The sequence below is a fragment of the Leptonotus elevatus genome, chromosome 5, assembly GCF_054856555.1.
Source record: "Leptonotus elevatus isolate MCC_2025b chromosome 5, RoL_Lele_1.0, whole genome shotgun sequence".
In the NCBI taxonomy this organism is placed as follows: Eukaryota; Metazoa; Chordata; class Actinopteri; order Syngnathiformes; family Syngnathidae; genus Leptonotus; species Leptonotus elevatus.
In genome coordinates this window covers 12,700,051-12,727,354 of record NC_141243.1, presented here as the reverse complement: position 1 = coordinate 12,727,354, position 27,304 = coordinate 12,700,051, and the positions used below count along the sequence as shown (strand labels likewise).

Sequence of the window (27,304 nt, the reverse complement as noted above, 5' to 3'; positions counted from 1 at the left end):
ATGGCCTCACCCTATTGAATGCTCATTGCTTCCTTTGGCTTAAGCAAGCAACAAAGTGAGGCTTTGCGTGTGACATGGCGAGTACCTTGTATCTATTTTTCATCGCCTGTGTGTGTGTTTGTGTGTCCCCACAATTGGATGCGTGTGCGTTCTATGCCGCAGCCATTAGTGGGCGGATTGCAAAGTCAATAATGTCTTGAAAAACGTCAAAGTAACGTGAGGGAAATAAGTTGCATTTATGCCACAGACAGTAGCATTCACTCATTATTGTGTTATGCGTGTTGTCATGCCTCATGGCGGAATTCAATTATAAGCACGGCAATGCCATTAACACAGAATCCATTTAGCTGAGCTACTTGTTTGTTAAAGCTTCATTTCTTAATGTTTTGTTCACTTTGTTTTGTAGAGATGTTTCAGGGGGGTTTGATTCAGGCCTGTTGTGTTGACATTATTGTATTTTTTGCAATTTACTGTATAGTTCCCTGGTGCTTTATTAATAGCTCTCTGACAATCTTTATTCAGCATATGTAAAGGATCAAGAATTAAAGCAGACTTTTTAAAAAAATATATAATCCGGCTTTTGCAACTCTTATGATCAATTTTGAATTTGTTTAATTAATGCTCACATCTCGATTTAATGCACGCCAGTAGTGCCTTGAGAACGACTTCCCGTCAGGACTAAATTCAGTCTGTGAGCACGGAAACAATTTTCATATGCGTTTCTAAGTGGCAATTTAATATTTTCAGCAGGTATAGAATAATCATTAGCAGAATTTGGTACAATTGTAATTCATTATTTCATAAATGTCTGAGCAATAATTTATACCAGTGGTAGGCGTGACTCCCAATCATCAACCGCAATTTCTACTTTTTCTTTTTTTTTACTCCCAAAGTCATTTTCCCTTTGCAACATGCAATTTGTTAGCTTTGTCTAAGTAAACCCATAAAACAATTCTAGAACCGATGCCTGAAAACACACAGGAAGTCTACCATTTTGTTGTGAAGCAGCCATTTGAGGGTCATTGTGGCCATTTCTAAGTGTCCTTAAAAAAACATACCTGTCCACAAAGTTTTTTCAGTTGCTTCCAATTAAAAAACAATGTAGTTGATATTAATTATTAGTTATTCAGTTTCTTCTTCTTCTGTAATTAGGACATTACTGTACTACTATGTTAGCATAGCTTCATGATAGACTACAGCACGTTCAGACTTGTGTAGAAATCCAGGTTATGGGACAACCAGAAGAACAAAATTCCATTGTAAACCCCGTTTGTATTGAGTAGCATGCATTCATTGTTACCAAAACGTAGATCCCAGAACTCTTTCCACAGTGACTTTAGTTTCCTTTTACACGATGTCCAAATTGTGGAAGTCTGGCCTGCGCTCAAGTGTATATCTCTGTGATTTATTCTAAGGCCAGTACCTAGAGTGGCTATGGAGGCCTCCATATGCTCAGCCCCTCCCTTCTTGAGTAGATGGGCTCTTAATTAGAGGAGCAGCTGGCTGCCCGCTAGCAAGGTAGGCTAGTAAGCGCAGGTGACTCTACTCAGCAGTGGCTTGCAGCATGTGCGGCCTGATTTGAGCCTCCCCCCCCACCTCAATGCCACCCTCTTCTTCTTCTTGTGACCATGCTCGTGAGAGTGTGTAGGAAGATAATGCTGCTATGTAGGTTAGGTACCCCGGTGCGCTGTTGGCTAGCAACAGAAAGTGTGTCTACAAGTGGGGCAGCTACTCCTTCGGCCTCTTCTTGCAAATGTCAAGCATCTCACTACGACTTGCTCCATCGAGCCAGTGGAGCTGGAGTCAAGCTCATCTAACTGGGTGAGAGGCCAGCTACAACCTATTGGTCGCCAGTCAATCGCATGTTTGTTGGGATGGGTCAGAGGCAGAGCATTTCCTTCTCTGGGAATTTTTGAAAAATTATTGTCCTGAAAAATTATATCGTCATCAATGCCACTTTCATCTCATTAGTGTCAACTTAAACACATCTTAAGCCGTGGAACCTCTAGGTACTGTCCACTTATACAGTAATATACATTAGGCCACATATTCACCGACCCAGCTAAAAAGCTGTAATATTGCAAGAGAAGCAAACACAAATTGAAAAGTGTGACCCCCCCCTACTCTCATTTTTCAATTGTGCACTTTTAAAAAGGGTAAGACAGAGTGTGTGAGTGAGCAAGCGAGAGAGAGGAAGTGTGTCCTGAGAAGAAGAAAAGCTATTTTACGCCCTGCAGAGAATCTTATGAGCTTGGAGGTATGGTAGCTGTTTGAAAGTTTTTAGAGGGGATTGAATAGATTGGAATTGCTTTATTTCAGCAAGCTAATTTCATGGGCATTCCTATCAGGAAGCCTTTATGGGAGGAATCAAAGGCTCTTGATGGTTACTTCTCTCTTGTTGCCTTTCTCATTCTCTCGCGCTATTTTCTCTAAATGGCTTCAGCTTTACTTCTGTTGCCTCGCCCTGTTTCATATCCACCAAAACACTCCCTGTAATCATTCAGGTTTGATTATTAAGTTTACATGTTATGCTCAAGACCCGATAGCATTGAACTATGTATCGACATTAAGGCTAACGAGGGATGAATTTTCATGGTATTCAAAGCCAGGTATGTTGTGTTGTCTGTGAATCATAATGGCACCACCCATCTACTTGTCATCCTCCATGAACTAGGAGGTAGCGACTTGGAAGTCTTTTTTTTTTTTTGCTGCCTTGTGGTGTTTAAATACCACTAACCGAGAAAGGGAGGACAAGGGTGACCCGGCATTTTTCTCCCTTTAGAAATAGTACCAGTACTTCCTCTTACACTGCCTGTAAAAGTCGGCCAATTCGATTCTGAAAGCGCACTGTTGCGTCAATTGGTAACTTTTTGGGCATTTAGTGTTTGTATAAAAGTCACAGGCATAACCTTACTGGCTCTACTCTATTTTAAGGCTCTACTCTGCTCTCTAACTTGTGAATAAATGACTTTAGTCTCCTCACTGTGCCCAACTACATTACTACACCCTGTAATCATCATTTTTCTTGCAAACTTTGAGAGAAATGTCTTTTTCTTTTGTTCAGTCGGGTGAAATAAATTACTCGCACATTTCTACCGACTAAGCCAGAACACTCATTGATTCTTTTCCTTTGCCCCCTTTTTGTTGTTTACCATTACAGCCAGGGGGAAAAGAAGACTTCAGTTCATCTCCATTTTGTGTTAAAGCAGCAATAACACGATGTATTTAGTTCTTATTGGGAAAGGGGACCCTCCATGAACACATGTAATGACACACATCATGCCAACGTGCGTCATCAGCACTCTCTGCCACTCTTAAGTGGCAGAAGGAGGGCCGGTCCAAACGCTGATTGGAACTATGTAGGTCTCCTATTCCTGTAAACTAGATCATTTTGTACAATCGTGGTCCTTACTGAGTAATGGCACGGCAATAAGACAGACAGAAATGTGTGCTGCCCCATTTAGAGTTTTTGTACGTTTTTTTATGTCGTGTCCCTCCATCCACCTCAAAGTTTTATAATCTTGCTAATGTCTCCCTTTTAATTTGTCGCATTTTCCACATTTTGGTCAAATTTCTCACGCTTCATTTTCTCTCAGCTTTCTTCCATCTTACTTTCCGCTTTTGATTTTCCTTCTTCCACAGAATGTTTCACATCACTTCCTTGAACTCATTTCATCATCGGCCTGACTACTTTCCTGTCTTTATGCCCGCTGTTTCACCTGTATACCTCTTCATTCTCATCACATCCGTCACTTCTTATCACTTCCTCTCACCACTTCTACTTTCTGTATGCATCAAAGTGTTGATCTACACTTACACACACGTGACATTTAGTCAACAATTTAACATCTATAAATCTTATTCATGACATTAATATACATAACAATAGATACAAATCCACAAAAGTTACGCAGTTAAAATGAGGCTAACATGACCATCCAAAGTTTGCACAAGATAATCTGAGACATTGTAAATCCCCCAAAAGTTTAACATTTAAATAGTCATAAACACCCTAAAGTAACTCCTCCCAAAACTGCTTATAGTTGGTTGTACATGTTAAAATTGGACCACCTTAAGTCCCCCAAAATTTAATGTAGACTAAAACAACAGTAACGCAAATTCCACTCCTCAAAATGAGACTCCCGTAAATAAACCCCCACCCCCCACCCCAATTGTACATGTTAAAATAACTAATTTCCCAAAAGTTGCATAGGTTCCATTGAGACTACCGTAAATTCACAAAAGCTGTGCATGCTAAAATGAGGTTCCTATAAAGCTCCTAATCATTAACAGCAAGCAATTAACATCGGCTCCATTAGATGACACCAATAACATTCCACAACATAGAATTTGCCCCATCCCACAAATTGCATTTATATGATGACATAAAAAGAACATGGCTGATTACATCTTCCCATGAAAGTCCTTAATGAGAACTCCGTCCAGACCTGGGTAATATCTTGATGTTTGGGAGTAGGGTTTTTTAATTGTGCTTTTATGCTATCATCAAGTTTTACTGTTGGAGGCCACTTTCCATCTGCCTGCTGTAGAATTACCCCTCTGTGTGCGAGCGCTTGAGAACCGTTGTTATGAGTGCAGGTGGTAGGCTTTGTAAGTCCTCCATTTTTCCTCATTCTTCTTTCTACCCAACACATTTTACAGCACAACTTGTCTTGCGTAACACCAGAAAGTGATTTTTGGTCAGCTTGTTAAATTCGCATGGCTACCGGCATGTAGTACAGCATCAAGTGTCATCAATACTCCTCATTAATTCCCCTGATGCCGAGCATCGGTCACGCCGGATTGGAGGCAGAGGCAGCAAAGACTCTTGCAAGGATGAGTCATGCTGCCCTCAGCTTCCACCTCACGTCTCTTATTTCCTTTAGTTAGTTTTCTAGGTTGACATCTTGAGGCCAGAATCTGTTTAAAACGGACTACTGCTGAATGAATTGGAGATTCAGCTCTGTTTCATTTGACTTCGATGGTTTACCATTGGCAAAAGTGGGTACTATCTTGTGATGCAAACCCCCGCGATTCACTTTTCAAGAATTTACCTATACATCTTTTTTTTTTTCCTACATGTGGAACTCATTCTCAGCTTTTGGCTGAAATGCTCAACTATTCACATGCTCTTTTTAAAAAAATGCCCTACAATGCCACAAGATGGCGTCAAAGCCCTTTATCAACAGAAGTTTGGTTTCAAGGAAGTATACTGAAGTGATCCATCCTGACTGAGAGTCCGGCTTTGCATGTTGTGGGTGGTGCAAAGTTAAGCTCGGGTTGTTAGTAAAAGTTTTGGAGCGCCTTTGTGGCATGCACAAGATATTTGCATACGAGACTTCCCTGTCCCCAACTACTTCACCAAGCTTCTCCGGCGGGATCCCAAGGCGTTCCTAAGCCAGCCGAGAGACATAGTCTCTCCAGCGTGTCCTGGGTCGTACCTGGGGCCTCTCGCTGGTGGAACATGCCCGGAACACTTCTTAAGGGAGGCGTCCAGGAGGCATCCAAACCAGATGCCTGAGCCACCTCAACTGGCTCCTCTCCATGCGGAAGAGTAGCGGCTCGACACTGAGTTCCTCCCGGATGACCGAGCTTTTCATCCTATCTCTATGGGAGAGCCCGGATACCCTGCGGAGGAAACTCATTTCAGCCGCTTGTATCCGGGATCTTGTTCTTTTGTTCACTACCCACTGCTCGTGACCATAGGTGAGGGTAGGAATGTAAATCGACCGGTAAATCTAGAACTTTGCCTTTTAGCTCTTTCTTCACCACCACAGACCGATATAGAGCCCGCATCACTGTAGACGCTGCACCGATCTGCCTGTCAATCTTCCGCTCCCTCCTGCCCTCACTCGTGAACAAGACCCCAAGATACTTGAACTCCTCCACTTGGGGCAGGATCTCATCCCCGACCGGGAGAGGGCATGCCACCCTTTTCCGACTCAGGACCATGGTCTCGGATTTGGAGGTGCTGATCTTCATCACAACCGCTTCACACACTGCTGCGAATCGCTCCAGTGAGAGTTGGAGATCACGGCTTGATGAAGCCAACAGCAAGCACCACATCATCTGCAAAAAGCAGAGATGCAATATTGAGGCCACCAAACTGGATTCCCTCAACACTTCTGCTGCGCCTAGAAATTCTGTCCATAAAAATTATGAACAGAATCGGTGACAAAGGGCAGCCTTGGCGGAGTTCAACCCTCACTGGGAACAAATCAAACTTACTGCCGGCAATGTGGACCAAACTCTGACACCGGTCATACAGGGACCGAGCAGCCCGTATCAGGGGGCTCGGTACCTCGAACTCCAGAAGCCCACAGTAATCCCCGAAAGACATGGTCGAACGCCTTTTCCAAATCCACAAAACACATGTAGACTGGTTGGGCGAACTCCCATGCACCCCAAGAACCCTGCCGAGGGTGTAGAGCTGGTCCACTGTTTCACAGCCGGGACAAAAACCACACTGCTCCTCCTGAATCTGAGATTTGTGTGTGTGTGTTTTAAATTATATTAATAATGATATAGACAATTAGAAATATTTTTAGTGGTTGGTGTCAATTACTTAACTAGAGTTGGTAACCCAACTTGTGGGTCTAAAAAATGCTCTGGGTTGGGTCAGCTATGCCACTTTCGCAGTATCTAATCAGATATGCTTTTCCATTAGCCAAACCAGCGGCAAGTTGATACCACATGGGGGATGTAGCACCAAATCTCAACAAAAGTTGTGTTTGGGCGCTTTATACATAATACACAACAACATTCTTTCCTCACTTAAGACTGTCATTGGCTAGAAAACAAAAAATAAACACATGCTAACGTTAATTCATATTTTTGCTGCAGTGTTATACTCCCTCGTCTCCTATTTTCTACAAAGGCCTTTACTTTTCTTTTTGGTAAAGAAATAAATGAAAAAGACCAATGCATGTATGACAGATGTGGTCAATGTGGTGTGGTTTTTGTAGTTCTGTGCACTACTAATTTGAACTCTAACCAAAACAACAGCACCAAGGCAAGGCATGTAAACAGTCTCTCAGATAAGTTAAAGCCTCGGGACTTACCTTGTTGTGAAAGAGTTCACAATATTAAAGATCATTTTATGTACATATGTTCCAGCACAATCATTACAACGCAACTCACTACAAAACCATTACCTGCAGAATCTTTTCAATCCTGTAATCCAGCTCTTTTTATTGTCTTTTAGCAGACACTGTGTACTGCTCCGCATTGTTGGCTATATATTACTTTGCATCGGTGGCTGTATATTTGTGTAGATCGAAAAGACACTTTTGTGGCTCCCGTAATGAGTAAAGACCTTAATCAGCCTTCCACTGATGAATGTACACCATGGTTGATTTGTGCTTGCTGTGTAATACTCTTAAGTGTTGCCTACTAACAACAATCCCTCTTTGTCTCTGTGCCCACCCCCTTCTTTTTTCTTATTTGATTTTTTCTCTTCTTTACAACATTGGTTGCTTTTTGTGTCAACATGTCTTCTGTTTCTAGGGCATCAAGGCGCATGGGAGCGCCACGTTGTCCTCAAGGAGACAACTGAGTGAGTGTCTATTCTGATATCACCCGATTGGACGTGACTGTCTTGTAGTGGCCCCGTGTACTCGACTAGATGTACCAAAACAAAACCAACACACTAGGGGTCTTTGTACTGGGTCTTGCAGAGTACACTCATACACTCGTGCTCATTTAGCAGTTTTTCTGCCTTTCTCAATTTTTAAGACCTTGGCCTTTATTGAGCCAGGGCATATAGTTTACATCAGAAAAGTATCACTGCACACAACAAACAAAACTGTCGCAAAATGTATGCAGAATATATAATAAAATAATGATCTCATCTCAGTTTACTCACAAATTTACTTGAACACAAAGCTTACAAGTAGATCGACATGTTATATGTACTCTCTGCTGTAATTGTTCAGCCTGTCACTATTAACTGCTGGCCAAGATACACTATTCATAGAAAATTAATTTTGGGACCTCTTAAGTGAATTTGGATAATTTCCTGCAGCATACCTCATGATCTGTCATGGCGTACCATTTAGCACTTTTTTGGAATCACTGACATTGATTAGTTTTGTGGAGAAAAACAATCTTAGTCAGCTATTTCAACATAATATACTGAAAAACAGTTCTAAAGGCCAAGGAACTCTGTCTGCTCAAAACAAGCTCAAACATATTTGGATTTTTCCATTTGTGAATTATGACCCAGTATGAAGACCCTTTAAGTGAGGAATGCTACCTGTCTTGTTACGTAGAAGGGAATGCTGCCCATTGCCCACTGTACTTCCAATTCCTTATCCCCGGCAGATGGTGACCTGTTGAAGTGATATTCTCTCTTCTGGTTGTAGAACCTAGAAATTGACGTGATAGCCAGCATTTCTTTGCCTTAAAGAAAGTTAGGGGAAGAAAGTATTTTGCTCAAGAGGTACCGAACATTTCTCTCCATTCGTTATGAGTCAGTGGCTTTTGACTAAATGTAATGGTTGCAGGAATTGAACAATGGAAAGTACACTTCCTCAGCAGAAAAGGGTGTTCGAGTGTTCAACGTGTCTAATCAAGCAAGCATATCTATTTTTTTCCCGCACTTTTAAACCACCAGAATGTATATTTTGTCGTCTGTGGTAGATTTAGGGAATACCAAGTGACACTATATTCAGTTAAAGCAATATGTACTACTTATTGTATACTTGTAATTTACCAAATTCATATTAACAACTCAGAAATGTCACATTAAGTTACAATTCATTAATTTCACTAATTCAAATCAAAAAGTTTAACTCATATATTGCACAGATTCATTCAACACATACTATCGGAAAATAATTTTCAGACCGCAAATGACTGCTACTGGAATCTGTAATGCTTAGGAGTAAAGGTGCTATATCAACTAAATATGGTCAACATTGTTAAAAAACAATTTAGCTTAAGCATACATTCCTGTTTTTGTAAAACCCCACCTATCATCGCCCTTTTAACAGTTGCCTCGCACAGAACCTTTGCTTGACCACTGTGACCCATCAACTTCTCAGTAACGAATTCCCTCCCCCACACTCCTTCACACTGATTACACACACACACACATGCTCGTGCACCCACACGTCACAAGGACACCTCAAATGTTGACCATAAAGTCCAATCTGTTTCTGATTGCCTGCTTTTGTGTGGAAGTGTATACAGTACATGTGCGCGTGCATGATTGTGTGTGCATGTATGTGTGTGTATGAAGGTGAAAGCCTGAAGAAACAATGAGCGCCATTCGAGCGTCATTTGTTTTGCTCTATATGTGCAAGAGCACCTCAGCACTTTCTGTTTATATGTGTGTGTGACAGAGTTATTTTTGCGCAGGTTTTTAGCAGGAAATCACTCATTATCTTCATCTTTGTGTGCATTTGCGTCGGTGATTCTTCTCGCTCATTAAACTCCTGGAAGAGCGTTGCTAATGTGGCGCTGTGGAATTAGAATCTGTGGACCTGTTTCAGGGCAAATGGTGTTAATTACTTTAAGCCTCTTGTTTCTTCGATAAGGTGAACTCGAGCGGCAATGTGCCAATTTTTGACATCTTAACAGATTTATTTTTAAATTTTTTAAATGGTCCACGCATGGCAAGTAAAACAAGGGCAAGTGTGTGCTTACTGCTCTTGTTGGGTCTGGTTTAATAAGAACCTAACTACCAGCGCTGGGCTCTAAATTGCAGTTACAGACTCTGTGCACTGTTGGTGGGCTAAAAATTGTATCTTATACTGAAGATCTCAAATATCAGGCGCAAAATTGCGTGTTCACTCACTCAGGTGTAAAGGTAATAAAGACCAGTTTCGCGCTTTCTGTAAGACTATTAGTTTTCACCATGGCTCATTTGGGAGAGCATTGTAAGCGCAAACTAAAAGTTTTGAAGTGATGGAATTGGAAGTGGTAGTGGAAGAGGCCAACAAGTCAAGTCATCAATATTCATATCGCGCTTTCAAACAAAATAATTCTATCTATCGCATATGCGTTATATGGAAAACAGCTCTGTACTCATAAGTGACTGGCTGAAATAAGGGTTCTAGACAAACTTAAAAATAAAAAGTTAATGTAAGAATGAGAACATCCAGCTGGTGTACGATTCTCCCTCATCTGCTATGCTGAGCTACGATAGCTGCATCAGGGAGGGACACTCAGTCATGGCTCAGTTTGCGAACGTCACATGACCAAACCCAGAAAACAAGTGGGCCGTGATTGGTCATTACCTGTCTTAAAGGTATTCATTGTACATGGAAAAATAATGAGGTTGTCAAATTAATTATATACAAAATATTAACTTTTTATTGCTGAAATGGCTAAATGAGTTACCCTTTATTAAAGTCTATGACAAAAAATCTGAACCCCTACTTACCACACACATGAGAATTTGAGAACGTTCACGATTGTTGAACACGACGGATTGTCGAGCACATCAAGCAGGGGAAAAAAAATCACTCCTAAAACACTCCACACAACAGAATAATTGCTTTAGAGACATCTAATAATCGGATCGGAAAGTGAAAGTAGTATTCAAATTAAGCCTGGTTATTGTATGTGCCAAATTCTGTGGCAAACTTCAAAGATGTGAAAGGGAAAAGGAGAAAAACAAAACAAAAAACACCCGGACGGTCCTTATATAGCAAGGATAGTAGTTTATCAAGCACTGCCTATGCTTAAATCCTTATATTGTATGGGATTTGTGCGCTTGTTATACAATCGAATTCTCCAGAAGTGGATACAATTGGAGTTCAAACCAAAACTTTCTAGGAAAAGTCCCACCCGAGTGCTCCAGACATCCTGGATGTTTTATCCGCGTTACTCAACAGTTGTAAAAACACTTGACCAGCGTCGTTAATGGGTGCATTAGTACATAATGCTTTTGCAAGGCCCCGTAATGGCTTGACAGCGGCGGCCAGCGGTACCTCAGTGTTTGTGAACTTTAATGTCGTAAATGCTTTTGCTCTTTACGCGTCTTGTAAATATTACAACTACATTTGCCAAGCGCCGCACTTAGTAGTTAGTTGGTGTGCGGCACATTTATATTGACTTAATGCGAGTGTGTGTGTAAGAATGGGTAGCAGGTGGAGAAGAAAGCGTGGGTTTACAATGAAGTATGCCCAGTGGCGGTGGTTGCAGAGATAAAATATTTTTATACCCAGGTGGAGGTCGCCTGCCAGAGGGAAGAGTGCATGTGTGTTTTGCATAATTTCATATGTGCCCTGTAGGGGTTGAATGAGGGCAAGAACCATTGGCTATTTTCAGTTTGTCTGTGCAAGTATGCATATGTGTGTGTGTGTTGCTGCCTCATGTCTTTGATGCTCCACTTTGGGGAGCCCACATTGTTGCCTTGTTGTGAGTCCCTGGCATCCCAGATTATGAAGTACAGTTGTTTCTGTGGCTGTGGTCCAAGGTTGACTGCAGTCCATTCTGTGACGCCTGTTGAAATTCCATCCATCCATTTTCTATACAACCCATCTTTGTTAGAGTCACGGATGAGCTAGCTGACTTGTCTAACATTCGTCACCCCTCACCACTATATTCATTTGCATCAGTGGCTTGCTTTTTGGTGTAATTAGCTAGCTAGCTACTATGCCTAGACCTACATCACAAAGAGAAAGATGGAATAGTAAGGAGGAAAAAAATAGTCCAACATGTTGGCCAGCTTGTGGACGATGGCCTTGCACAGGTGTGTCTGCATTAAAGAGCCTCGTTGTTATGGTGTGGAAAAGCCGTGTGACGACCGTGGGATTTATTCCAGCCATATCGTCATGTTGTCTTATAATCATATAATATTTTCACAATTTCCAAGTATCAATTTATGCTTGGTAATTTTTTTAATCATTCAAATTTGGCAGGGCTGATAACAACACTCCTCTTCAAATTTATGAGACATTTATTTTCACTTAACAGCGCTTTTCAGTCCTTGGTCCAAATTTGCACTGGTTTGAGTTTTCTGTCAATCTGCATCCGAAACCGGGAACATTTGTGGGTCTCCTGCAGTGACATGGGGGAAAGCCAACTTTGGCAGTCAGTCCATTCCATAGTTCTTGTTCCCGTGAGGGTCACACGACTCACGGCTCATCTTGGCAGCCAATTGCCTCTTATACATAAACTTTTATTGACACTAATGTTCACACCTGTGGGCAATTTAGAGTCTTCAATCAATCACATGCATGTTTTTAGAACATGGGAGGAAGCCAGAGTGTCTGAAAATAACTTACAAATGCATAGGGACAACATGCAATCTCTACACTGCAATAACTGAGCTGAGATTCCAACCTGGAACCTCTTGACAGAGCGGAACGTGTTCAGTCATCCCCATGACTACTCGGGATCATCTCTCAAGTATTATGACTGAAACACTTGAGTGTACAACTTTGGAAGTTCAATACGCGTGTGAAACTGGAGATTTGCGCCCTGTCATCTACAGGTGGCTCTTATCAGGAGAAACCAAGTCATCTCCAAACAAGCACAGCACACTGCGATGTCACACACGCAGACACACTCCTCTGTGTATGTGCGTGTTGATGTGAGGTTATCGCCACCTTGGCTCACCGCCAGACAACTTATCTGACTGTGATCCACAGCGCTACTCGCGGTGACTCCTAATTATAGACGGAGGCACTCAAACAGACAAGCATACACACAGCGATTCCATGTTCTCCTGTGCACTATTCACACTAATGAGCCACTTCCACCCCCCTCCCTGGTCCCCAAGGGGACTAGCCACACTCCTCTACCCTCACGGCTCCTTGACGGAGGCCACCAGGACTACCTACCTCTGCCAGCCGCCCATCTGCTCCTCTGATCGTGTAATGTTGCACTCAAGCAAGCAAGACTTTTTATTTTTACGCCGACATCCCTGGCTTATCGTTCCACCGCCGGGTGTGTTGGCGGGACCAAAACTCGGAATGCGCCACAGTATGCATAGGACAACAATGGAGGATGTCAATCATGTGTTTGTTCATCTTGGTAACTTTTTTTGACGACGGGCTCTTTTTGTTGTTCTTATGAAAGCAACAATTCTATGTAGACCAATCAACAGAGTGTAGCGAGACTGTTTAGAAATAAGTAATACAAACTTTGCTTTTGTGTCCCTTCAATTGCATGACAACTGTATTTTGGATACAGATAATGCAAACTGTATAAAACAGTTCTATAATGAAATATTTTTTTTACAAAGCTGGCAGTGTTTTCCCATGTAAATATTTAAATTCAGTGGTCAACGCTGAGTTTGGACCGAGGCACGGACCTCCTGACTGGGACGTGAAACAGAACGATAGACGTGAAACCGCAATCTACTTACCAAATAACCAAACGACTCACACAGTGATTTTATTTTTTTTCATTTCTCAATAAAAAAATAAAAATTTGTTTTAGATGTAAAAATCAGTGTGTGTCTTTTGTGTACCTCGCTTTAGCATATACAGTACTTTTGAAGGAACCATGGGTTTAAAGAGAAAATGCATGCGGAGAGTTGAGGAACTGTGGTGACACATGGGGCAAGAAAAAAAGAGAGGATGAAAGCAAGCTGCCGTAGGGAAGTGGAATGAGATGAGAGAGATGAGCTGTCAAAAAAGTTAAGAAGCCAAAAGATAGCAATCGGGGCGACTGAGCGAGCGCATTGCGCTGGAAAGAGCAGAGAAGAAGAAATGAAGAATATTTGTTGTTTACTTATTGAAATTCAGCATTGACGAGTACAATCCTCCCACAGTCTCACCGGCTTTTTTTCCCCCTCCCTCCTGTTGTTTTGTTCTTTATCTCTGACTCTTCCTTTTTCATCCATCTTTGTCCTCCTCCCGCCCCCTCCATCTGCACTATCACAACAGAATGGCACTCGGTGAAAGGCTTAACTCTTTCAAGGTGTCTCCGATAAAAATGGTGCCTTTCTCAAAGTTGTAGGACCTGATGTTGATGCAATTTGGTTATCAGTTTGGCAGGGGCAGTGGTAAAACTCTTAAGGCCTAGATACACCAATCCGCGTAGAACAATTACGTAAATACACGCCGACCCGGGGGTGGGGGTGGGGTATAGAAACGCAAACCAAGCCATACTAGTTACTTTTTCTCTCATGCCCTCCCACGTGAATGAAACCCTTTTTGCACAGTATCGTATATAAAAGTAAAGTAACAATATTAGTTTTCAGAGACAGTACTGTACTCTACATGGAGCTTTGGATTAATTCCTCCAAAAGTGGCAAACTTGCAGGGATGACTTTGACCAGTGACCAAAAAAAAAATGCTTCTCATAACACTGCTGAATGTAGAACATTTTTGGGTTGACTTGGCTTGAAAAATGACTATTTTTGGGACAGTTTATAAGGAACTACTACTCTCCCCCACTCTGTGTTGTAAGACAAATGAAATAACTTTTAGGTTGACTTCTGATACTACCACCAAATGCTAACAATTGCTGGGCCATACACCCCCATTCTATGTTAGTGCAATATATTGTATACAGAACAATAACAAAAGGTTGTCTTTGTAGATGGGCCTTGTCATTCTACACCTGCAGATGGATAATTACTGCGTGACTTTGCCCCAACACCTTCTTCTTATAGAGAAGAGCGACACCAAAGCTTGCTTTTACAGACGGCGCAGTAGGGCCTCGTGCCTTCAACCCTCTGACGTCCTCTAAGTAACTTTATCAGGGTAAGCGGCATCTTTAGAACAATGAGAACAGGATGGGACAGAACAAGGCAGAAGGGACTGTGGTGACTACTGCTGTGTGCCTCTTTTTGCCGGCTCACCCCATCTCGCCCCAGGGACAGCACTGAACAGCGCAGTAAGCACTGAGGCTGTCAGCAGAAGGTGTGTGTTTGCGTGCAAATCAGAGAGAAAGTCTGCACTTGTGTGGGAGCCTGTGATCTGTGTCCTCATCCTTCGCCATGCCTCCCTCAGGCGGGTCGGGCCAGAGCTGCACAGGATGAGGGGGACGGCGGGCACCTGACTGGGCACAGATGGCACCGAAAGACAGACTGTGACGACGGCAACAAGACCACGTTAATATATAATTATCGTTACAATGACACAGGGTACACTGTAGTCGAATATGGAGGGGGAGGTGGGGACTCTAGGGATGTGCGGGTACAAGGACAGGACGTGAGAAGGCAGAAGTGTGAGAGGAAGTAAGCCAAGAACTGTGGCCACACGCACACGGCTATTTTTGAAAGTGTAGATTTTTTTTCAAGCGCGTTTTGGCCCCTTGTCAACACGCAAACTCTTTTAGGTTTAGTCAAGTTAACCATTTCAACACATTTTTCAGCATTTACAGTAGACATAAACTCATACCCTGATATATTTTGCCTTACTTTTTACATAAGCTATTAATATATATCCTAGGACTGAGTTTTCTGATGACATTTCAGGATGAGCCTAAAATGCACTATAACCTTTACAGACGAACCCCTAAATTAACCTTCTCTACACTTCAATGCACATCCCCATCTGTTCAGCTGTTAAAGTACTTTGTGCAAAACGTTCTGAATGGCAAAATCCATAACAGGTGTTTGATCAATGAATAGACCATTTGACAGTGACCACATCCAACAAATTGATCTACATGGAAATTTGTCTCATCTGGTAGTCGTTCAGCCTTGGCAGAAGTCTGATCCCAAATGAGTGGTTTTCCTGCTTGTGTTCGCTATCTGTTAATACCTCGGAAGGTGGAAAATTGCCTGTTTAATGTTGACAATGGGGGTTAAAAAAGGATGGGGAAAGTACAAGTTTTACAGGCAGTGTAAAATTGGCTTGTGATACTTCCCTTCAAATGGCAAATTGTTACATAGACTTCAATTTTGTGTCTAGAGTAAAACACAAAAGCTCCACTTAAAAGTACAGATTGAGGAATTTTTGTTGAAACCCACATGCATTAGGGGCCAAGTTGGACAGTGACCAGATCCAACAAATTGAGCTATCAGGAAAAGTGTCTCTGCCATTTGATTCCTCCGTAATTACGGATCTCATAATAGTGGTGTTTGAAAATTTCCTGATCGACTTTAACAATGTGGCAGTTGGCACCAGTTTTGGGATGTGCATTACCGCCATCCACTAGAAATGAAACCTTTTTCCAGAAATGTATTTCTTCAGGCTTCTGATTGGCTAACATGGTTTAATAATCAGGTATTCTAGTGCAGTCTGAAAAACGCGATATCATGAGATGCATGCCTTTAAGACCTGTAGCAAAAGTTCAGGCACAATACTAAAATGCCACATTCATGTTCTTGTCCAGGTTTTTTCTGAGAAAATATTAAGAGAAAAAAGATCTGCAGCACAGCTGTTACTTTGTGCCTCCTCATGTCCTCGTTGGCTTTCCCTCTCCATTTGTTTTCCCACCCCAGCCTTCTGCAGCAAAACGCTGCATCTGCAGCCACATCCTAATTTATTTGAGTTACGGGTTAACATAGCTCGGGTGGCACATTTGACCCAATCGTCCGCTCTTACACCTGAGTGTTTTCCTGCGCCTGCTGGCTCCTCAACCTCTCAGATGTTTTTCTGAAAGGTTGAGATGAGATTAACATTAAGTTGAGCGTCGAGAAGCAGCCCCGCTGACTCGCTGACTTTCTCATTTTTTTGCCCTTTCCTCCCAGTCAAGTCGTGATTTTGTCCTCTATTGTTTTGGAGACTTTGTGTAGTACAGAGTAACCGTCAAATCTGAATATAATCTGTTCCACTGATTTTCAAGATTGTATCCCGTCAAAACCAAATCTATTATGGGAAATACTGTAAAGTGTTTCCAAAATAAAAATCCTAAAAACGATGCCGTTGTCATAAACTGACAACCCCTTTTTAGCTGAAGCCTGCAAATAGAGCATTACTGTAACCTCCTGTAATCTGCTTCAGATGAATGCGTTCATGCTATTTGGTGGAACCGGTAATGGGATTGTCTGAATGGAGATCGCTATCCAGAATAACATTAAGCGTGCTGAAGATTGCGATGCGCAGTGTGTTTGTGTGTATGTTCCCCCCTGCCGATTCTGCGGATCGACTATGGATGTGACTCTTTTGTGCGTACGCCATTACCTCAGGAAACTGTGACAGTAAATAAGGAAGTGGCACTGGATTTGCTAAAGGGATTTATCCCAGAGTCACTGCAGTGCACATAGACAACCGGCCATGTCACTGCAGACAAGATTCAAAGTCCCAGCTGTTATCAGTATTCTTCCTTGAACACTTAAGACATAGCTTCATATATCTTTTGTGAATACTGCATGAATGCAATTGAGTATTACTAATGTAATGTACTGCCAACAAATCAAAACAAAAAAGTTGTGTTGATGTATTTTTGACACGTCAAAAGTAATATGTTGTGGTATTATGGTTGGCAAAATGCTGATATGTGATATGAATTACTCCTGAGATTGAGATTGAGGCAGTTTCGCCAGTGATAACCCAGCAAGCACATGTTGTGTATATCGTTTTCCTTTCTTGTGAACATTACTGAACATGTTCGCTCAGTACGTGAGCGTTTGTGGAAAGTCCTCATTTGAACCGACATCCCCCCTCTTCATCTGGTCATTGCAGGCTTTGATCTGACGCTCGCATGCTTCCCTTTTCCAGAATTCCCACCATCGTGTCCCACTCTTGGCGCTTCCACAGAGAGCTGCTCTCTGCCTTTTATAGGACATGACTTGTTTTTAATTTAGTTTTCCCCCTTTACTTTGCTCGCTCATAGTACTACAAAACACTGTTGATCTCCAGTGCTAATGTGTTCACTCATATTTTCATGAGGTACATTGGTATGTTCATCCTTTTTCTATAGTCCCTTTTCTCATTGGAATGATTGGTGAGCTGGGGGATATCAGTGCTGACTTTGAGCGAGATGCTTGGCACTATCTGGGTTCGTTGCCAGCCAGTTACAGAGCACATATAACCATTCACCCTTACATTCACACCTAGGGGACAATTAAGACTTGTCAATTAACCTACTATGTATATTTCTGGAACGTGGGTGGGTGAGAAAACCCATGCCAGACAACATGCAAACTCCACTCAGTAGGTTCTGAGCCATGATTTGAAGGCGGACCCACTGACTGACAGCTCTTGTATTGGCTCTCGTTAGGTGTACCTAATAATGTGGTTGTAAAGTTTTCCCTGTCACTTAACAGTATTGCGTTTGTGCTTGAAACTGGCATCCCCTCTTAAATCACACACCGATCATTTGCAGCGTCTTATTGATGAATATTGCTTGTTTGTTTGCGCCTTTATGGATCGTCCGTCTGTGTGCTGGAATCATAATCATCCGATAAATCATTGTGTTGCCAACAAAGTATGTAAGATGGGACTTGCACAACACAAAACAATTTTGCACTGAATTTATCTGCCACATGCCAATGAAACATATTAGCATTCCTTATCATGGTCCATGTGTAAAATAACAAAGTATTAATGGTTTAAAGTTGCGTTCCTAAAATCTAAACGGCTATGTTTGACATTTTGAGTTGAATGTTGTTGTTTTTTAATGCGCAAATGTGTTTTATAAAATAACTGAAGAAGTTATATTTATCTTTTATTTTTTATTCTTTAAATAATAATGAAAAGTCCTCAAAATGCAATTTAAGGCACATTCCCTTCTTTTAAACATGGAGAGTAAATTACAAAGAAGCTTGGGTGAAGAATATTGAAAAATAATTCAAGTCAGCCAGGTCAACCTCATTTACAGCTACCAGCCAGACACTCGTAGGTAATGCTAACAGCTAGATGCTAGCAATTTACGTCGGAGACTTCTGCCCTATCATACAATGACCGTGTTATTAATTACTGTGATATGTACCCTGCGTTAGTTTGTTTTGTGTTATCCATCCCTTCCATGTGCTTGTATTTGTGACTTCATTGTTGAAATCATGTCACTGTGCCATCTCACCATTGTGTCTTCTTTTTATGTTTCTTCCCATCCACGCGTCCTCCTCCCTTTTTCTGGAACCAGTAAGCAGCATGGTATGATGGAGGAGTTTAAAATAAAAGGTAGGGGTGTCTCAGTTGGGCCACACAACAAACCTGGAGCTGTCAAGCTTGTTTACTATTGTAATGTTATAAGTGAAACCTCTAGAGTTGAATACTTTTTCTGTGTGTTTTTTTTTTGCAATGCCACTAAAGGATACCAATAATGGCAAAAATAGAAATATCTTAATTGTAAGAACTGGTACCGTACTTATGTGAGTTCATAGATGCTGTTGTTTTGCACACAGACATTGCAGAGAGATTATTTTAATTTTAATTGATTATTCTGTCAATTATTTTGTTGATGAACTAATAAATCATATGAAAAAGTTTAAATTTCCATCCCCATCTCAAAAAAATAGGACACTACTTCACATTGGCAGGACAGAAACAAATTAATGATGATTCTGTTACTGGTTTGGCCCGTAACATGTCAGACATTAGGCAAAAATGTTGGTAATTGGTTTCCAAAGTAAATGAAAATGTTTTATTTTGATTCCACACTAAGATAATCAGTTTAGATGATCTGAATTCAATTTATTACTGTATACATGAATCTATTTTCTTTACTGCTTATCCTCACTTTAATATGAATCAAAAATGTGATCCCTCTCTGCTGTTTGAGTAAATAAAGTTTGCTTTCTTTATTTACTGCAGCGTCTTGCATTCAACTCTAAAGGTTCCCCTCAAATTTAAATTTAGTGTTCCAGTAATGGTAAGCATAATTGATGTATTGACATAGTGAGGTTGGCTATAGACATTTGTAATGGCCTGCTTGCCCTCCATAGGCAGCGCGATGTCACAGGCAGCACAGGTTTGTATGTGCCATCCTCCATCTCTCCCGCCGTTCATCTCATTACTAACGCCAATCAAGACGGTTTGATTCACCGTCATTGCCGTAAATGTGACCTCAGCGGGGGTGTATTCCAGCATCATCTTCTTCTCTTCTTCCTTTCCTCGCCTCCTAAATGTGGCAATCTAGTCCCTGTCACACCTTCCGGAACAAGAGGCACCAACGGAAAGTTGACATTGATTGATTATAGCGCTGCAGTGGCTTAATTTTTGTCATTTGCAAATTCACTTGAGCAAATGATTTGAGTCAAGTATATTTGGGAATCTAGCCCAAGTCTATGATTCAATGTTTTCTCTCTGTTAAAGCAGGATATGCACATACCATTTTCTAACATCTGAACAGTTTCATGGGTGTCACATGACTTTTCTAATGGACATAGGTGTGGATTTTACTTGTTACATTTAGCCATTGAAAGTGTCAAGCGTCTCAAAGTTGGACTTTTATAACGGAAAAAAGGCAACTTTTTACCAACATTTTGCCATTGGTCAAGTAATGGATTACATAGCTGACTTTCCTAGAAGACAAAACCAGTTTAACCTTTACATTTAATTTCAGCACTATTTTCGGTATGCGTTTACACAGATTTTGAAATCTGTCAGTACTACCGTACAAGGCAACACGTTTTTAATTGTGTGAAATCACCTCAACTAATTAACATTTAAAGGATATCCAATCATTTGTCTTATTTAGTGCAGGGTTGGAAAACCTTTTTCAGACCCCCCCCAATACATACTACAACACATACTAATCCTTATACATCATGAACATTTTTGCCTGTATTTTATTGGTGCAATTTTATAATGTTATTGTAATGAATTTCATGCTGTTTACAGAGCCACAATGTAAAGGTCAACGTGCATCTGTTGTGTAAAGCAACCATTTGTTAATGTCCGCCCACTCACGGTTAAGCCTGCTATTTAACTGTAAAGTCATATGATCAACAGTAGATAATCATGTAATTTCTATACATTTGGAATTGTCTGATTTTGCGCTTAATTGGCCACTCAAGATGCAGAACAATGCTGGTCGGCTGATGTAATGAGGAACACAGAGGATTGTTAGTGTAATTGCTTTGGATTCACCGTGAAATCCAATAAAAAGTCTTTATTTGGAAGAATTGCAAAGCGCAAAGCAACTCGGAGCCAGGTAGATAAATTATGAATCGGCAGTGGAGGCATTTGGTTCTCTCCTTCAAAATAAGTGAATCAGGGGGGACATAAAAAACACATAAATTAACTTGAGAGTTTTCTACTCCTCGAAGATTCCTCTCGCCAAGTCCACCTGCCACCGTTTCCCGGTTCACCGGCTGATGGATTAGCTGTGGTCATGTGAAGATACATCAGTTTAATCAGTTCTAGAAATTAAAATTGGTGCAATGATTGATTCCTCTCTATTAGAGGCATACACAGCACTTTGGGACCCGAGCAATAAGTTTGCATGAGTGCCTTGTGAAGGGCACATATGTTCATGTGGTTGCGAATTTTATGCCTTTTAGATGCCTCCACAACAAGAAACACTACAGAGTCCCATTTTAGTTTAGTTTTATCTCACATCAGTTTGGCTTGGAACAGTAAACCCTAGCCTTGTTTATATAGCGATATTACAAAAAGCTACAACTGTGACACAACATACCTCAATCAAATACTGTCGTACCTTGACTTATGAGTTCAATTCGTTCTGTGATTGATCTTTTAACTCGACTTGTATATCAAATTCATTTTCCCAATTGAAAGAACCTAAAGGATGTTATCGATCGCTGTCTAGCAGTGGCTTATTGGAAGCGCAACACAAAGAGTGACTGCTCGTAACTCGTTTAACTTAAGTTGATGCACTCTTAAGTCAAGGTAGACAATGAAATCAGATGTACTAATCCCAACAATGTAAATGACACATGCCGCGTATACTCATTCCTTTGTCCTTTGACCAGTGGTTCTTAACCAGGCATTCAGTGAGTCGGGCAGCAGAGGTCAAGACAAACCCGTCAGGTGATCGCGCTACATTGCTTGGCCTATCTGCTCTGTAGTGAATTTGGTGTACTCAGTAGTTGACTTGTGGCTGTTGTGATGGTACATCGTGTGATTTATTTGTTACTGTAATCCCTTTCTACTAACTATGTCGAGCGAAGAAAGAAAGTGGTATGAAAAATTTGTGCAATATGAACTCATGTATAACGGATCGTATGGGGTTCCACAAGGTTCAATTCTGGGGCCTTTGCTGTTTTCGTTGTATCTGCTGCCTCTCGGTTCCACCTTAAGAAAACAGCTGTGGTTTTTAGAGTTGAGTTGAGTAATGGGAGTCAGCATCCTAAATGCATGATTTGCAATGCCAAGTTGAACAATTCTTGTCTAGTGAGCTATCTAGCAAAACCAAAAGAACACTTCCTTAAGCTACATGGAGATGGGAAGTATAATGACATAACACTTTCTGAATTTCTACTCTTCCTGTTCATTTTCTTCACCAGTAAACCCATCTATACCTCCAGTGTGTCTTAAATTTGAAAACTGGTGGGGTTCAGTACCTCCACCACTGCCTTAGACATAATTTTCAACAGTCAAGCACCTCAAAAACGGGATTTGCCTTGAATGTCTGCATATTTGCTTATGCGGCAAATGCTTGTGTTTGCAAGAGAACAGCTGGTGTGTTTCACCATGTACAGATCTCCGCGGCGGGGGGGCTGTGATCACCCCAAGCACACTACAGGATGCTACTTAAACTCTCCTTCAAACCAAACAAACCCTTCTTAGCACTTTAACTACTTCTAATGCCTTACATACTCACCATGATACTGTATAGTATGCGCATACAGATTTTTATCATCAGAAAAATCACCATTAACACACCCCGCACCACAGGAAAATCACTCAGGGATAGCCTTTTGGAAACATTTGACAAACAAGCCTTTGCTGACTTTGATCAAAAGAGATGAAACGTGGTCAAACTCGATCCAGTTATTTGTTTATTCTTACTATGTTTAGGCAGTAATCTCTCTCACAATGTGAGCCATATCATATTTAACATAGACATCAATACAGTATTCGTTGTTATTCCAGCGGTTTCTCTTCAGCTGTCACCCTGTCCATATATCCTATTTTGTCCCCTAATGCAGTCGACGAGGCCGGCTGGGGGTTGTTGGTGAGTGTTGTGGTTGTTGTCGTCACAAACAATCCCTGTTTGTCGGAAGCAATCTCTCTCAGCTCTGCCCCGCTCATTTGTGTGCGCTTGCCTGCTTATTTCTTCATTACTGTGCTAGACCTGGTCTTTATTAATGAAGGGACATCTGTTTCATTAAAGCAGGGAGACGCGAGGGAGATGGAAGGAAGGGAGGATGTGGGGTCGAGAATGGAGGGGAAAATACAAGGAGAAACGGGGGGGAAACGTGAAGATGTGATGCATACTATAGTGGGACCGTTTAGTCGATTTATTGAGTAATGTTGGAGTAGGACTGGTTGGATACAAGGTCTAATCACATTCGCTTCTTCTACATTGAGCCAACCAATAAGTGCTGCTGCTTATTTACATTTCCAACATTTGACCAATCACGGGTCAGGAATGCTGGATTGACATATTGTGACTGATTGGAGTAGGCTTCTATTAGGAGGCGGCCTTTATTGATACAGTTATTTTTGGAATAGTCATTTCACAGGTATGTTACAATGCTAGTGAAATGAAACAGTAGTTAATAAACAAAATCAATTGTGACATGGTATCTTTTATTGTAGGGGCCACTGTTTGAGGACATTTTGCATAGACAGTGCAGCATTATTTTAAACACCAACAGATAGTATGAACAACATTATACTGGTTCAGAAGTTTTAGAGAGTCGATCATTCCCCAATGTGCAAGTGGTTCATCATTTTTAGCTGGCGCTATTTTGAGAGTAGAGAGAAAAAAGTTACCATGGAAACCCGTTTGTATGGAAATAACACTGGTCAGAAGAGACGTGCTGCTCATGGAGCTTGCTTAGGGATTTTTGGGTCTGCTGCAACATTTGCCTAAAACAGTTTTGACTTTAACAGCACACTTGTTGATTTTGCATGATTTAAGCAAGGTGACTTGAGCTTCAGTGACTCGATGAGCAGTTACGATACCGATACCAAAGTGGTAATTCTCCCCCAAAACAAGATCATTTTAAAGGAAGACCTATATACTGTGTCCCCATACTGTAAAATGTTTTCCTTAAAATTCTATGAAATTTAAGGCAATTTTCTATTCTTCTAATTTCTAATTCCTAGTTCCTGATTGTAAAACGGCCACAAGAGGGGCAACTGAAACGGGTATCGGCAAACCTTGAAATTAGCGATACCTTAAAATAAGGCTGGTATCAGTATCGGTACTCTCCCATCCCTACATTGTGTCAGTTATTTTCGCTTTTGTCAGATTTGTGTCATTAACAAAAAATAAATGTGACAATTATTTTTTTTTGTTTTGTTTTTTTTGGGGGGGGGTATCCTTTCTTTTATGATTTGTTAATTTGTGTTAACTTTCCTGATTTGGTAATTTTATGCTGGTACGTTGTTGACATAACCCAAATTTATACATTGAGCTTCAGTCCATCAATAACCTACGCTAACGTATTAGCAATATCAAAATCACAGTAAATATTTACAGGTAGTCAGCAAATACGTTTTAAACCGAGTGACGTATTTTTATGCCGCTGTGCAAACATGTTTTTTCACCACCATTCAGAATCTCGAAATTGCGCATGTCGAGTATAACCTCTTTCACATTAATGTAGCACCAACTTTAGCCACCTGTGAACTGCTTAACAGCCCAGCACACAGTGACAATAAGGACAAAATGGTTGGAAATAAAGACAAATGCAGTGCAAGGGTAAGCGTCAAGTATCACACCGTTGGGGAGCAGTCGTGGGCCAAGGTCACACAGTGCCATGTTAAAGATGGCGGAGTCCCTGCAGAGGGGGGTGGCAGGCTATAACTGACAGCCATATTTGGGCTAATTAGAGAAACAAAACCATCAGCACCGTGGGTAATGACCTGACCAGACCAGCTGGGGTGATGGATGGAGTGAGAGGCAAAGCAGGTAGGCAAATTAATTAGAGAGCAGGAGGGACGTAGCGATGATGGATGGCTACGATCGATGGAGACAGAAGATTGAGGTGGTTGGGGGGGTGGCATGTTTGATCTGTTAGTTAACACTTAACACTTGTGTGATCTGATTATAATTCATTCATTCATTCATTCAGAATCTCATAAAACAAGAAGTTGCTGTATTATATGTAGCGGTAGTCGACTTGATCACTTCTGCAAAAGAACACGGATAGCTGGATGGAAGTCATGTTTTCACAAAGTGGTCTTATCTGTTCCGTACAGATTGCTTCTGCTTGCCTGGTGACCAATCCAGGGTGCACGCGGCCTCTCTACAAATCACCCGCAATCCAAATAAGCAAAACCGCTGTAGAAAATGGATTGATGGGAGTAATATTTATACAACAATGACACTAGATAATTTTCACAAGAAGAGTATCTGGGGCTTCAGTGAGAGACGGAACAGTTTCTCTCTTGCTGGGTTTTACCCTAACTGACCTTTTATAATCCGCAAGGCTTTCCCCCCCGCGCTTTGTTTTCCCAACCTTTGATGAGCTAAAGGGCTAAAAGCAACACAAAAGACGTTTAGCGTGGAATCCGGGCTCAATCCAGATTGTCTTCAATCGGGAAGATGAGACAGATTATGTTGGCGATTGAAGCAATGTTGCATTCTTAATTTGCTCCCTGTTAAAATGCATTGCAAAAGTATGATTCGGAAAAGACGCATGACTACGACAAAAGGTTGAATTTTTAGGATGGCAATGACAAGGTAAATGTAGCGCACAGTTTGTGAAGGCAAGCAAGAGATTTGGATGCATTGCTATGTCTGGAGAAATGGGACTCTGAGATGGAGCATTTCCGAGTTGCCATAGGCACCAACTTTAAGGAAGACAGTGACGGAGTTGTTGTGCACTTCTCTCATCCCGAAGACCCTCACTGAAATGGTCTTTTGACCGATTGATGGAAGAAGGCATCATAAGCAGATGTTTGTTGTTTTTAGATTTGCTCACACTTTAGAACAATTTGTCTCTCAACAAGTCGTCTTTTGTTTCCCGCTATCGAGACATGCTTAATTACATCTGCTGTGCTTCGCTGTGGTTAACAATAGCACACAGCAAAGTCCAATGGGGATGAGAACTTTTTATAGTCACTGTGTGTGTATGTGCGTAAGCACATTGTTCTACACTACTTGAATATTTAATGTTTTTTTTATTCTCTTAAGCATTTCTAACTGCCGTTCATGTTAACTAGTAACTACTTTTGCCTGTCGGAATTGTCCTTTAAAACGTCCTCCATTCACTTTGTGTTAAAGATGAGCAAAGATTCACAACATGGCTAAGTTAGCCATTAAATTATTTGTTTAATTAGATATTAAGCATCTTTTCCTAATATAAAACAGCTCCCATGTGTTTTCATGACATGTCTGTGACATGTTTAAATCAAAATACCTCAAACATCAAGAATTATAAGTACACTTTACACAGTATTTCTCATCGTGCTGAAATTAGCCAATTTTTGGGGCTCCGTCTCATAGAATTGAGTGACCGTAAAATATACTGTACATACCTCACCCCATTTACTGCTGGGCTAATGCTGAGTATGGAAATTGTGGGGTGAACCACGGCGACTTCAACTTCAGGGGAGAAAGAAATCACCCATAAAGACAATAAAAGCTTTTTTTTTGTTTTCAACCTGCCAGTTTTAAAGCATCTGTACTGAAAACTAAAGAAACTAGAGAGTATGTCAACATTTTGACATCGGATGTACCGTACTGTAATTTAAAACAATGAAGCAGATAAACAAAGCGCTGCTGTTGAGCTGCTGCAGCTCTGCTTAGCTTTTGGTTTACATGTGATAGTGTTCTCATTGAGCCCACCCTTTCACTTAAAACGGCGAATCTTCGACCAAACTGATTTTATGTTCACACCAGACACGGATTGATTATTTATAATGTCAATGCAAACATGCAAATAGGTGCAAATTAGAGAAGCTCAGTGTGGCGCAAGTACTGGATTATGTTAATTACCCCCGAAAAATTGGAAATTCAAATCAGCTCTCTCACGCATTTTCAGACACGGGCAGCTTATCAAAGATTTACTTGGTGGTTTAATTTGGCACCTCATATGTTGACAGGCACTCCAGATACCCTATTATTTGTAGACAACCTTGCGAGTGTGTCAGAAAAGATCCAGGACTGTAGTTGCAAAACATGCTATATTTCAGACCCAAACTAAGAGTTCTATATACCTGTCACCTCAGCTCTCTGCAGCCATGGAACTTTTTCTACTTTTACATACCTATCCTCTGTCAGATCGTCAAGCAATGAGCAATGTGAGTCATGATGAGATGAGATCAGACTTGGTAGGGAGAGTCATCACCGATGATGAGTAATGGATCGAGTACGGCCGGAGACCAAACCCCAGAGACTTAAGGAGGCTGAAGAAAGTCAGTCG

At 41.2% G+C, this 27,304-nt stretch overlaps 1 protein-coding gene across 4 annotated transcripts in view; it reads left to right on the top strand.

Annotated features, from left to right (window-relative positions):
• ccser1 (coiled-coil serine-rich protein 1) overlaps nucleotides 1-27,304 on the top strand; it is a 116,299-nt gene that overhangs the window by 70,476 nt on the left and 18,519 nt on the right. Inside the window, exons 11-12 of one of the 4 annotated variants that reach the window (XM_086076169.1) lie at nucleotides 7,507-7,555; nucleotides 18,940-18,977. The exons of 2 other annotated variants lie outside the window; for them this stretch is intronic. In XM_086076169.1, coding sequence (XP_085932295.1) covers nucleotides 7,507-7,555; nucleotides 18,940-18,956 — 66 coding nt within the window. In that variant the 3' untranslated portion in view covers nucleotides 18,957-18,977. The remainder of the gene's footprint in view (nucleotides 1-7,506; nucleotides 7,556-18,939; nucleotides 18,978-27,304) is intronic. One more of the 4 variants, XM_086076168.1, reaches the window with a different exon arrangement.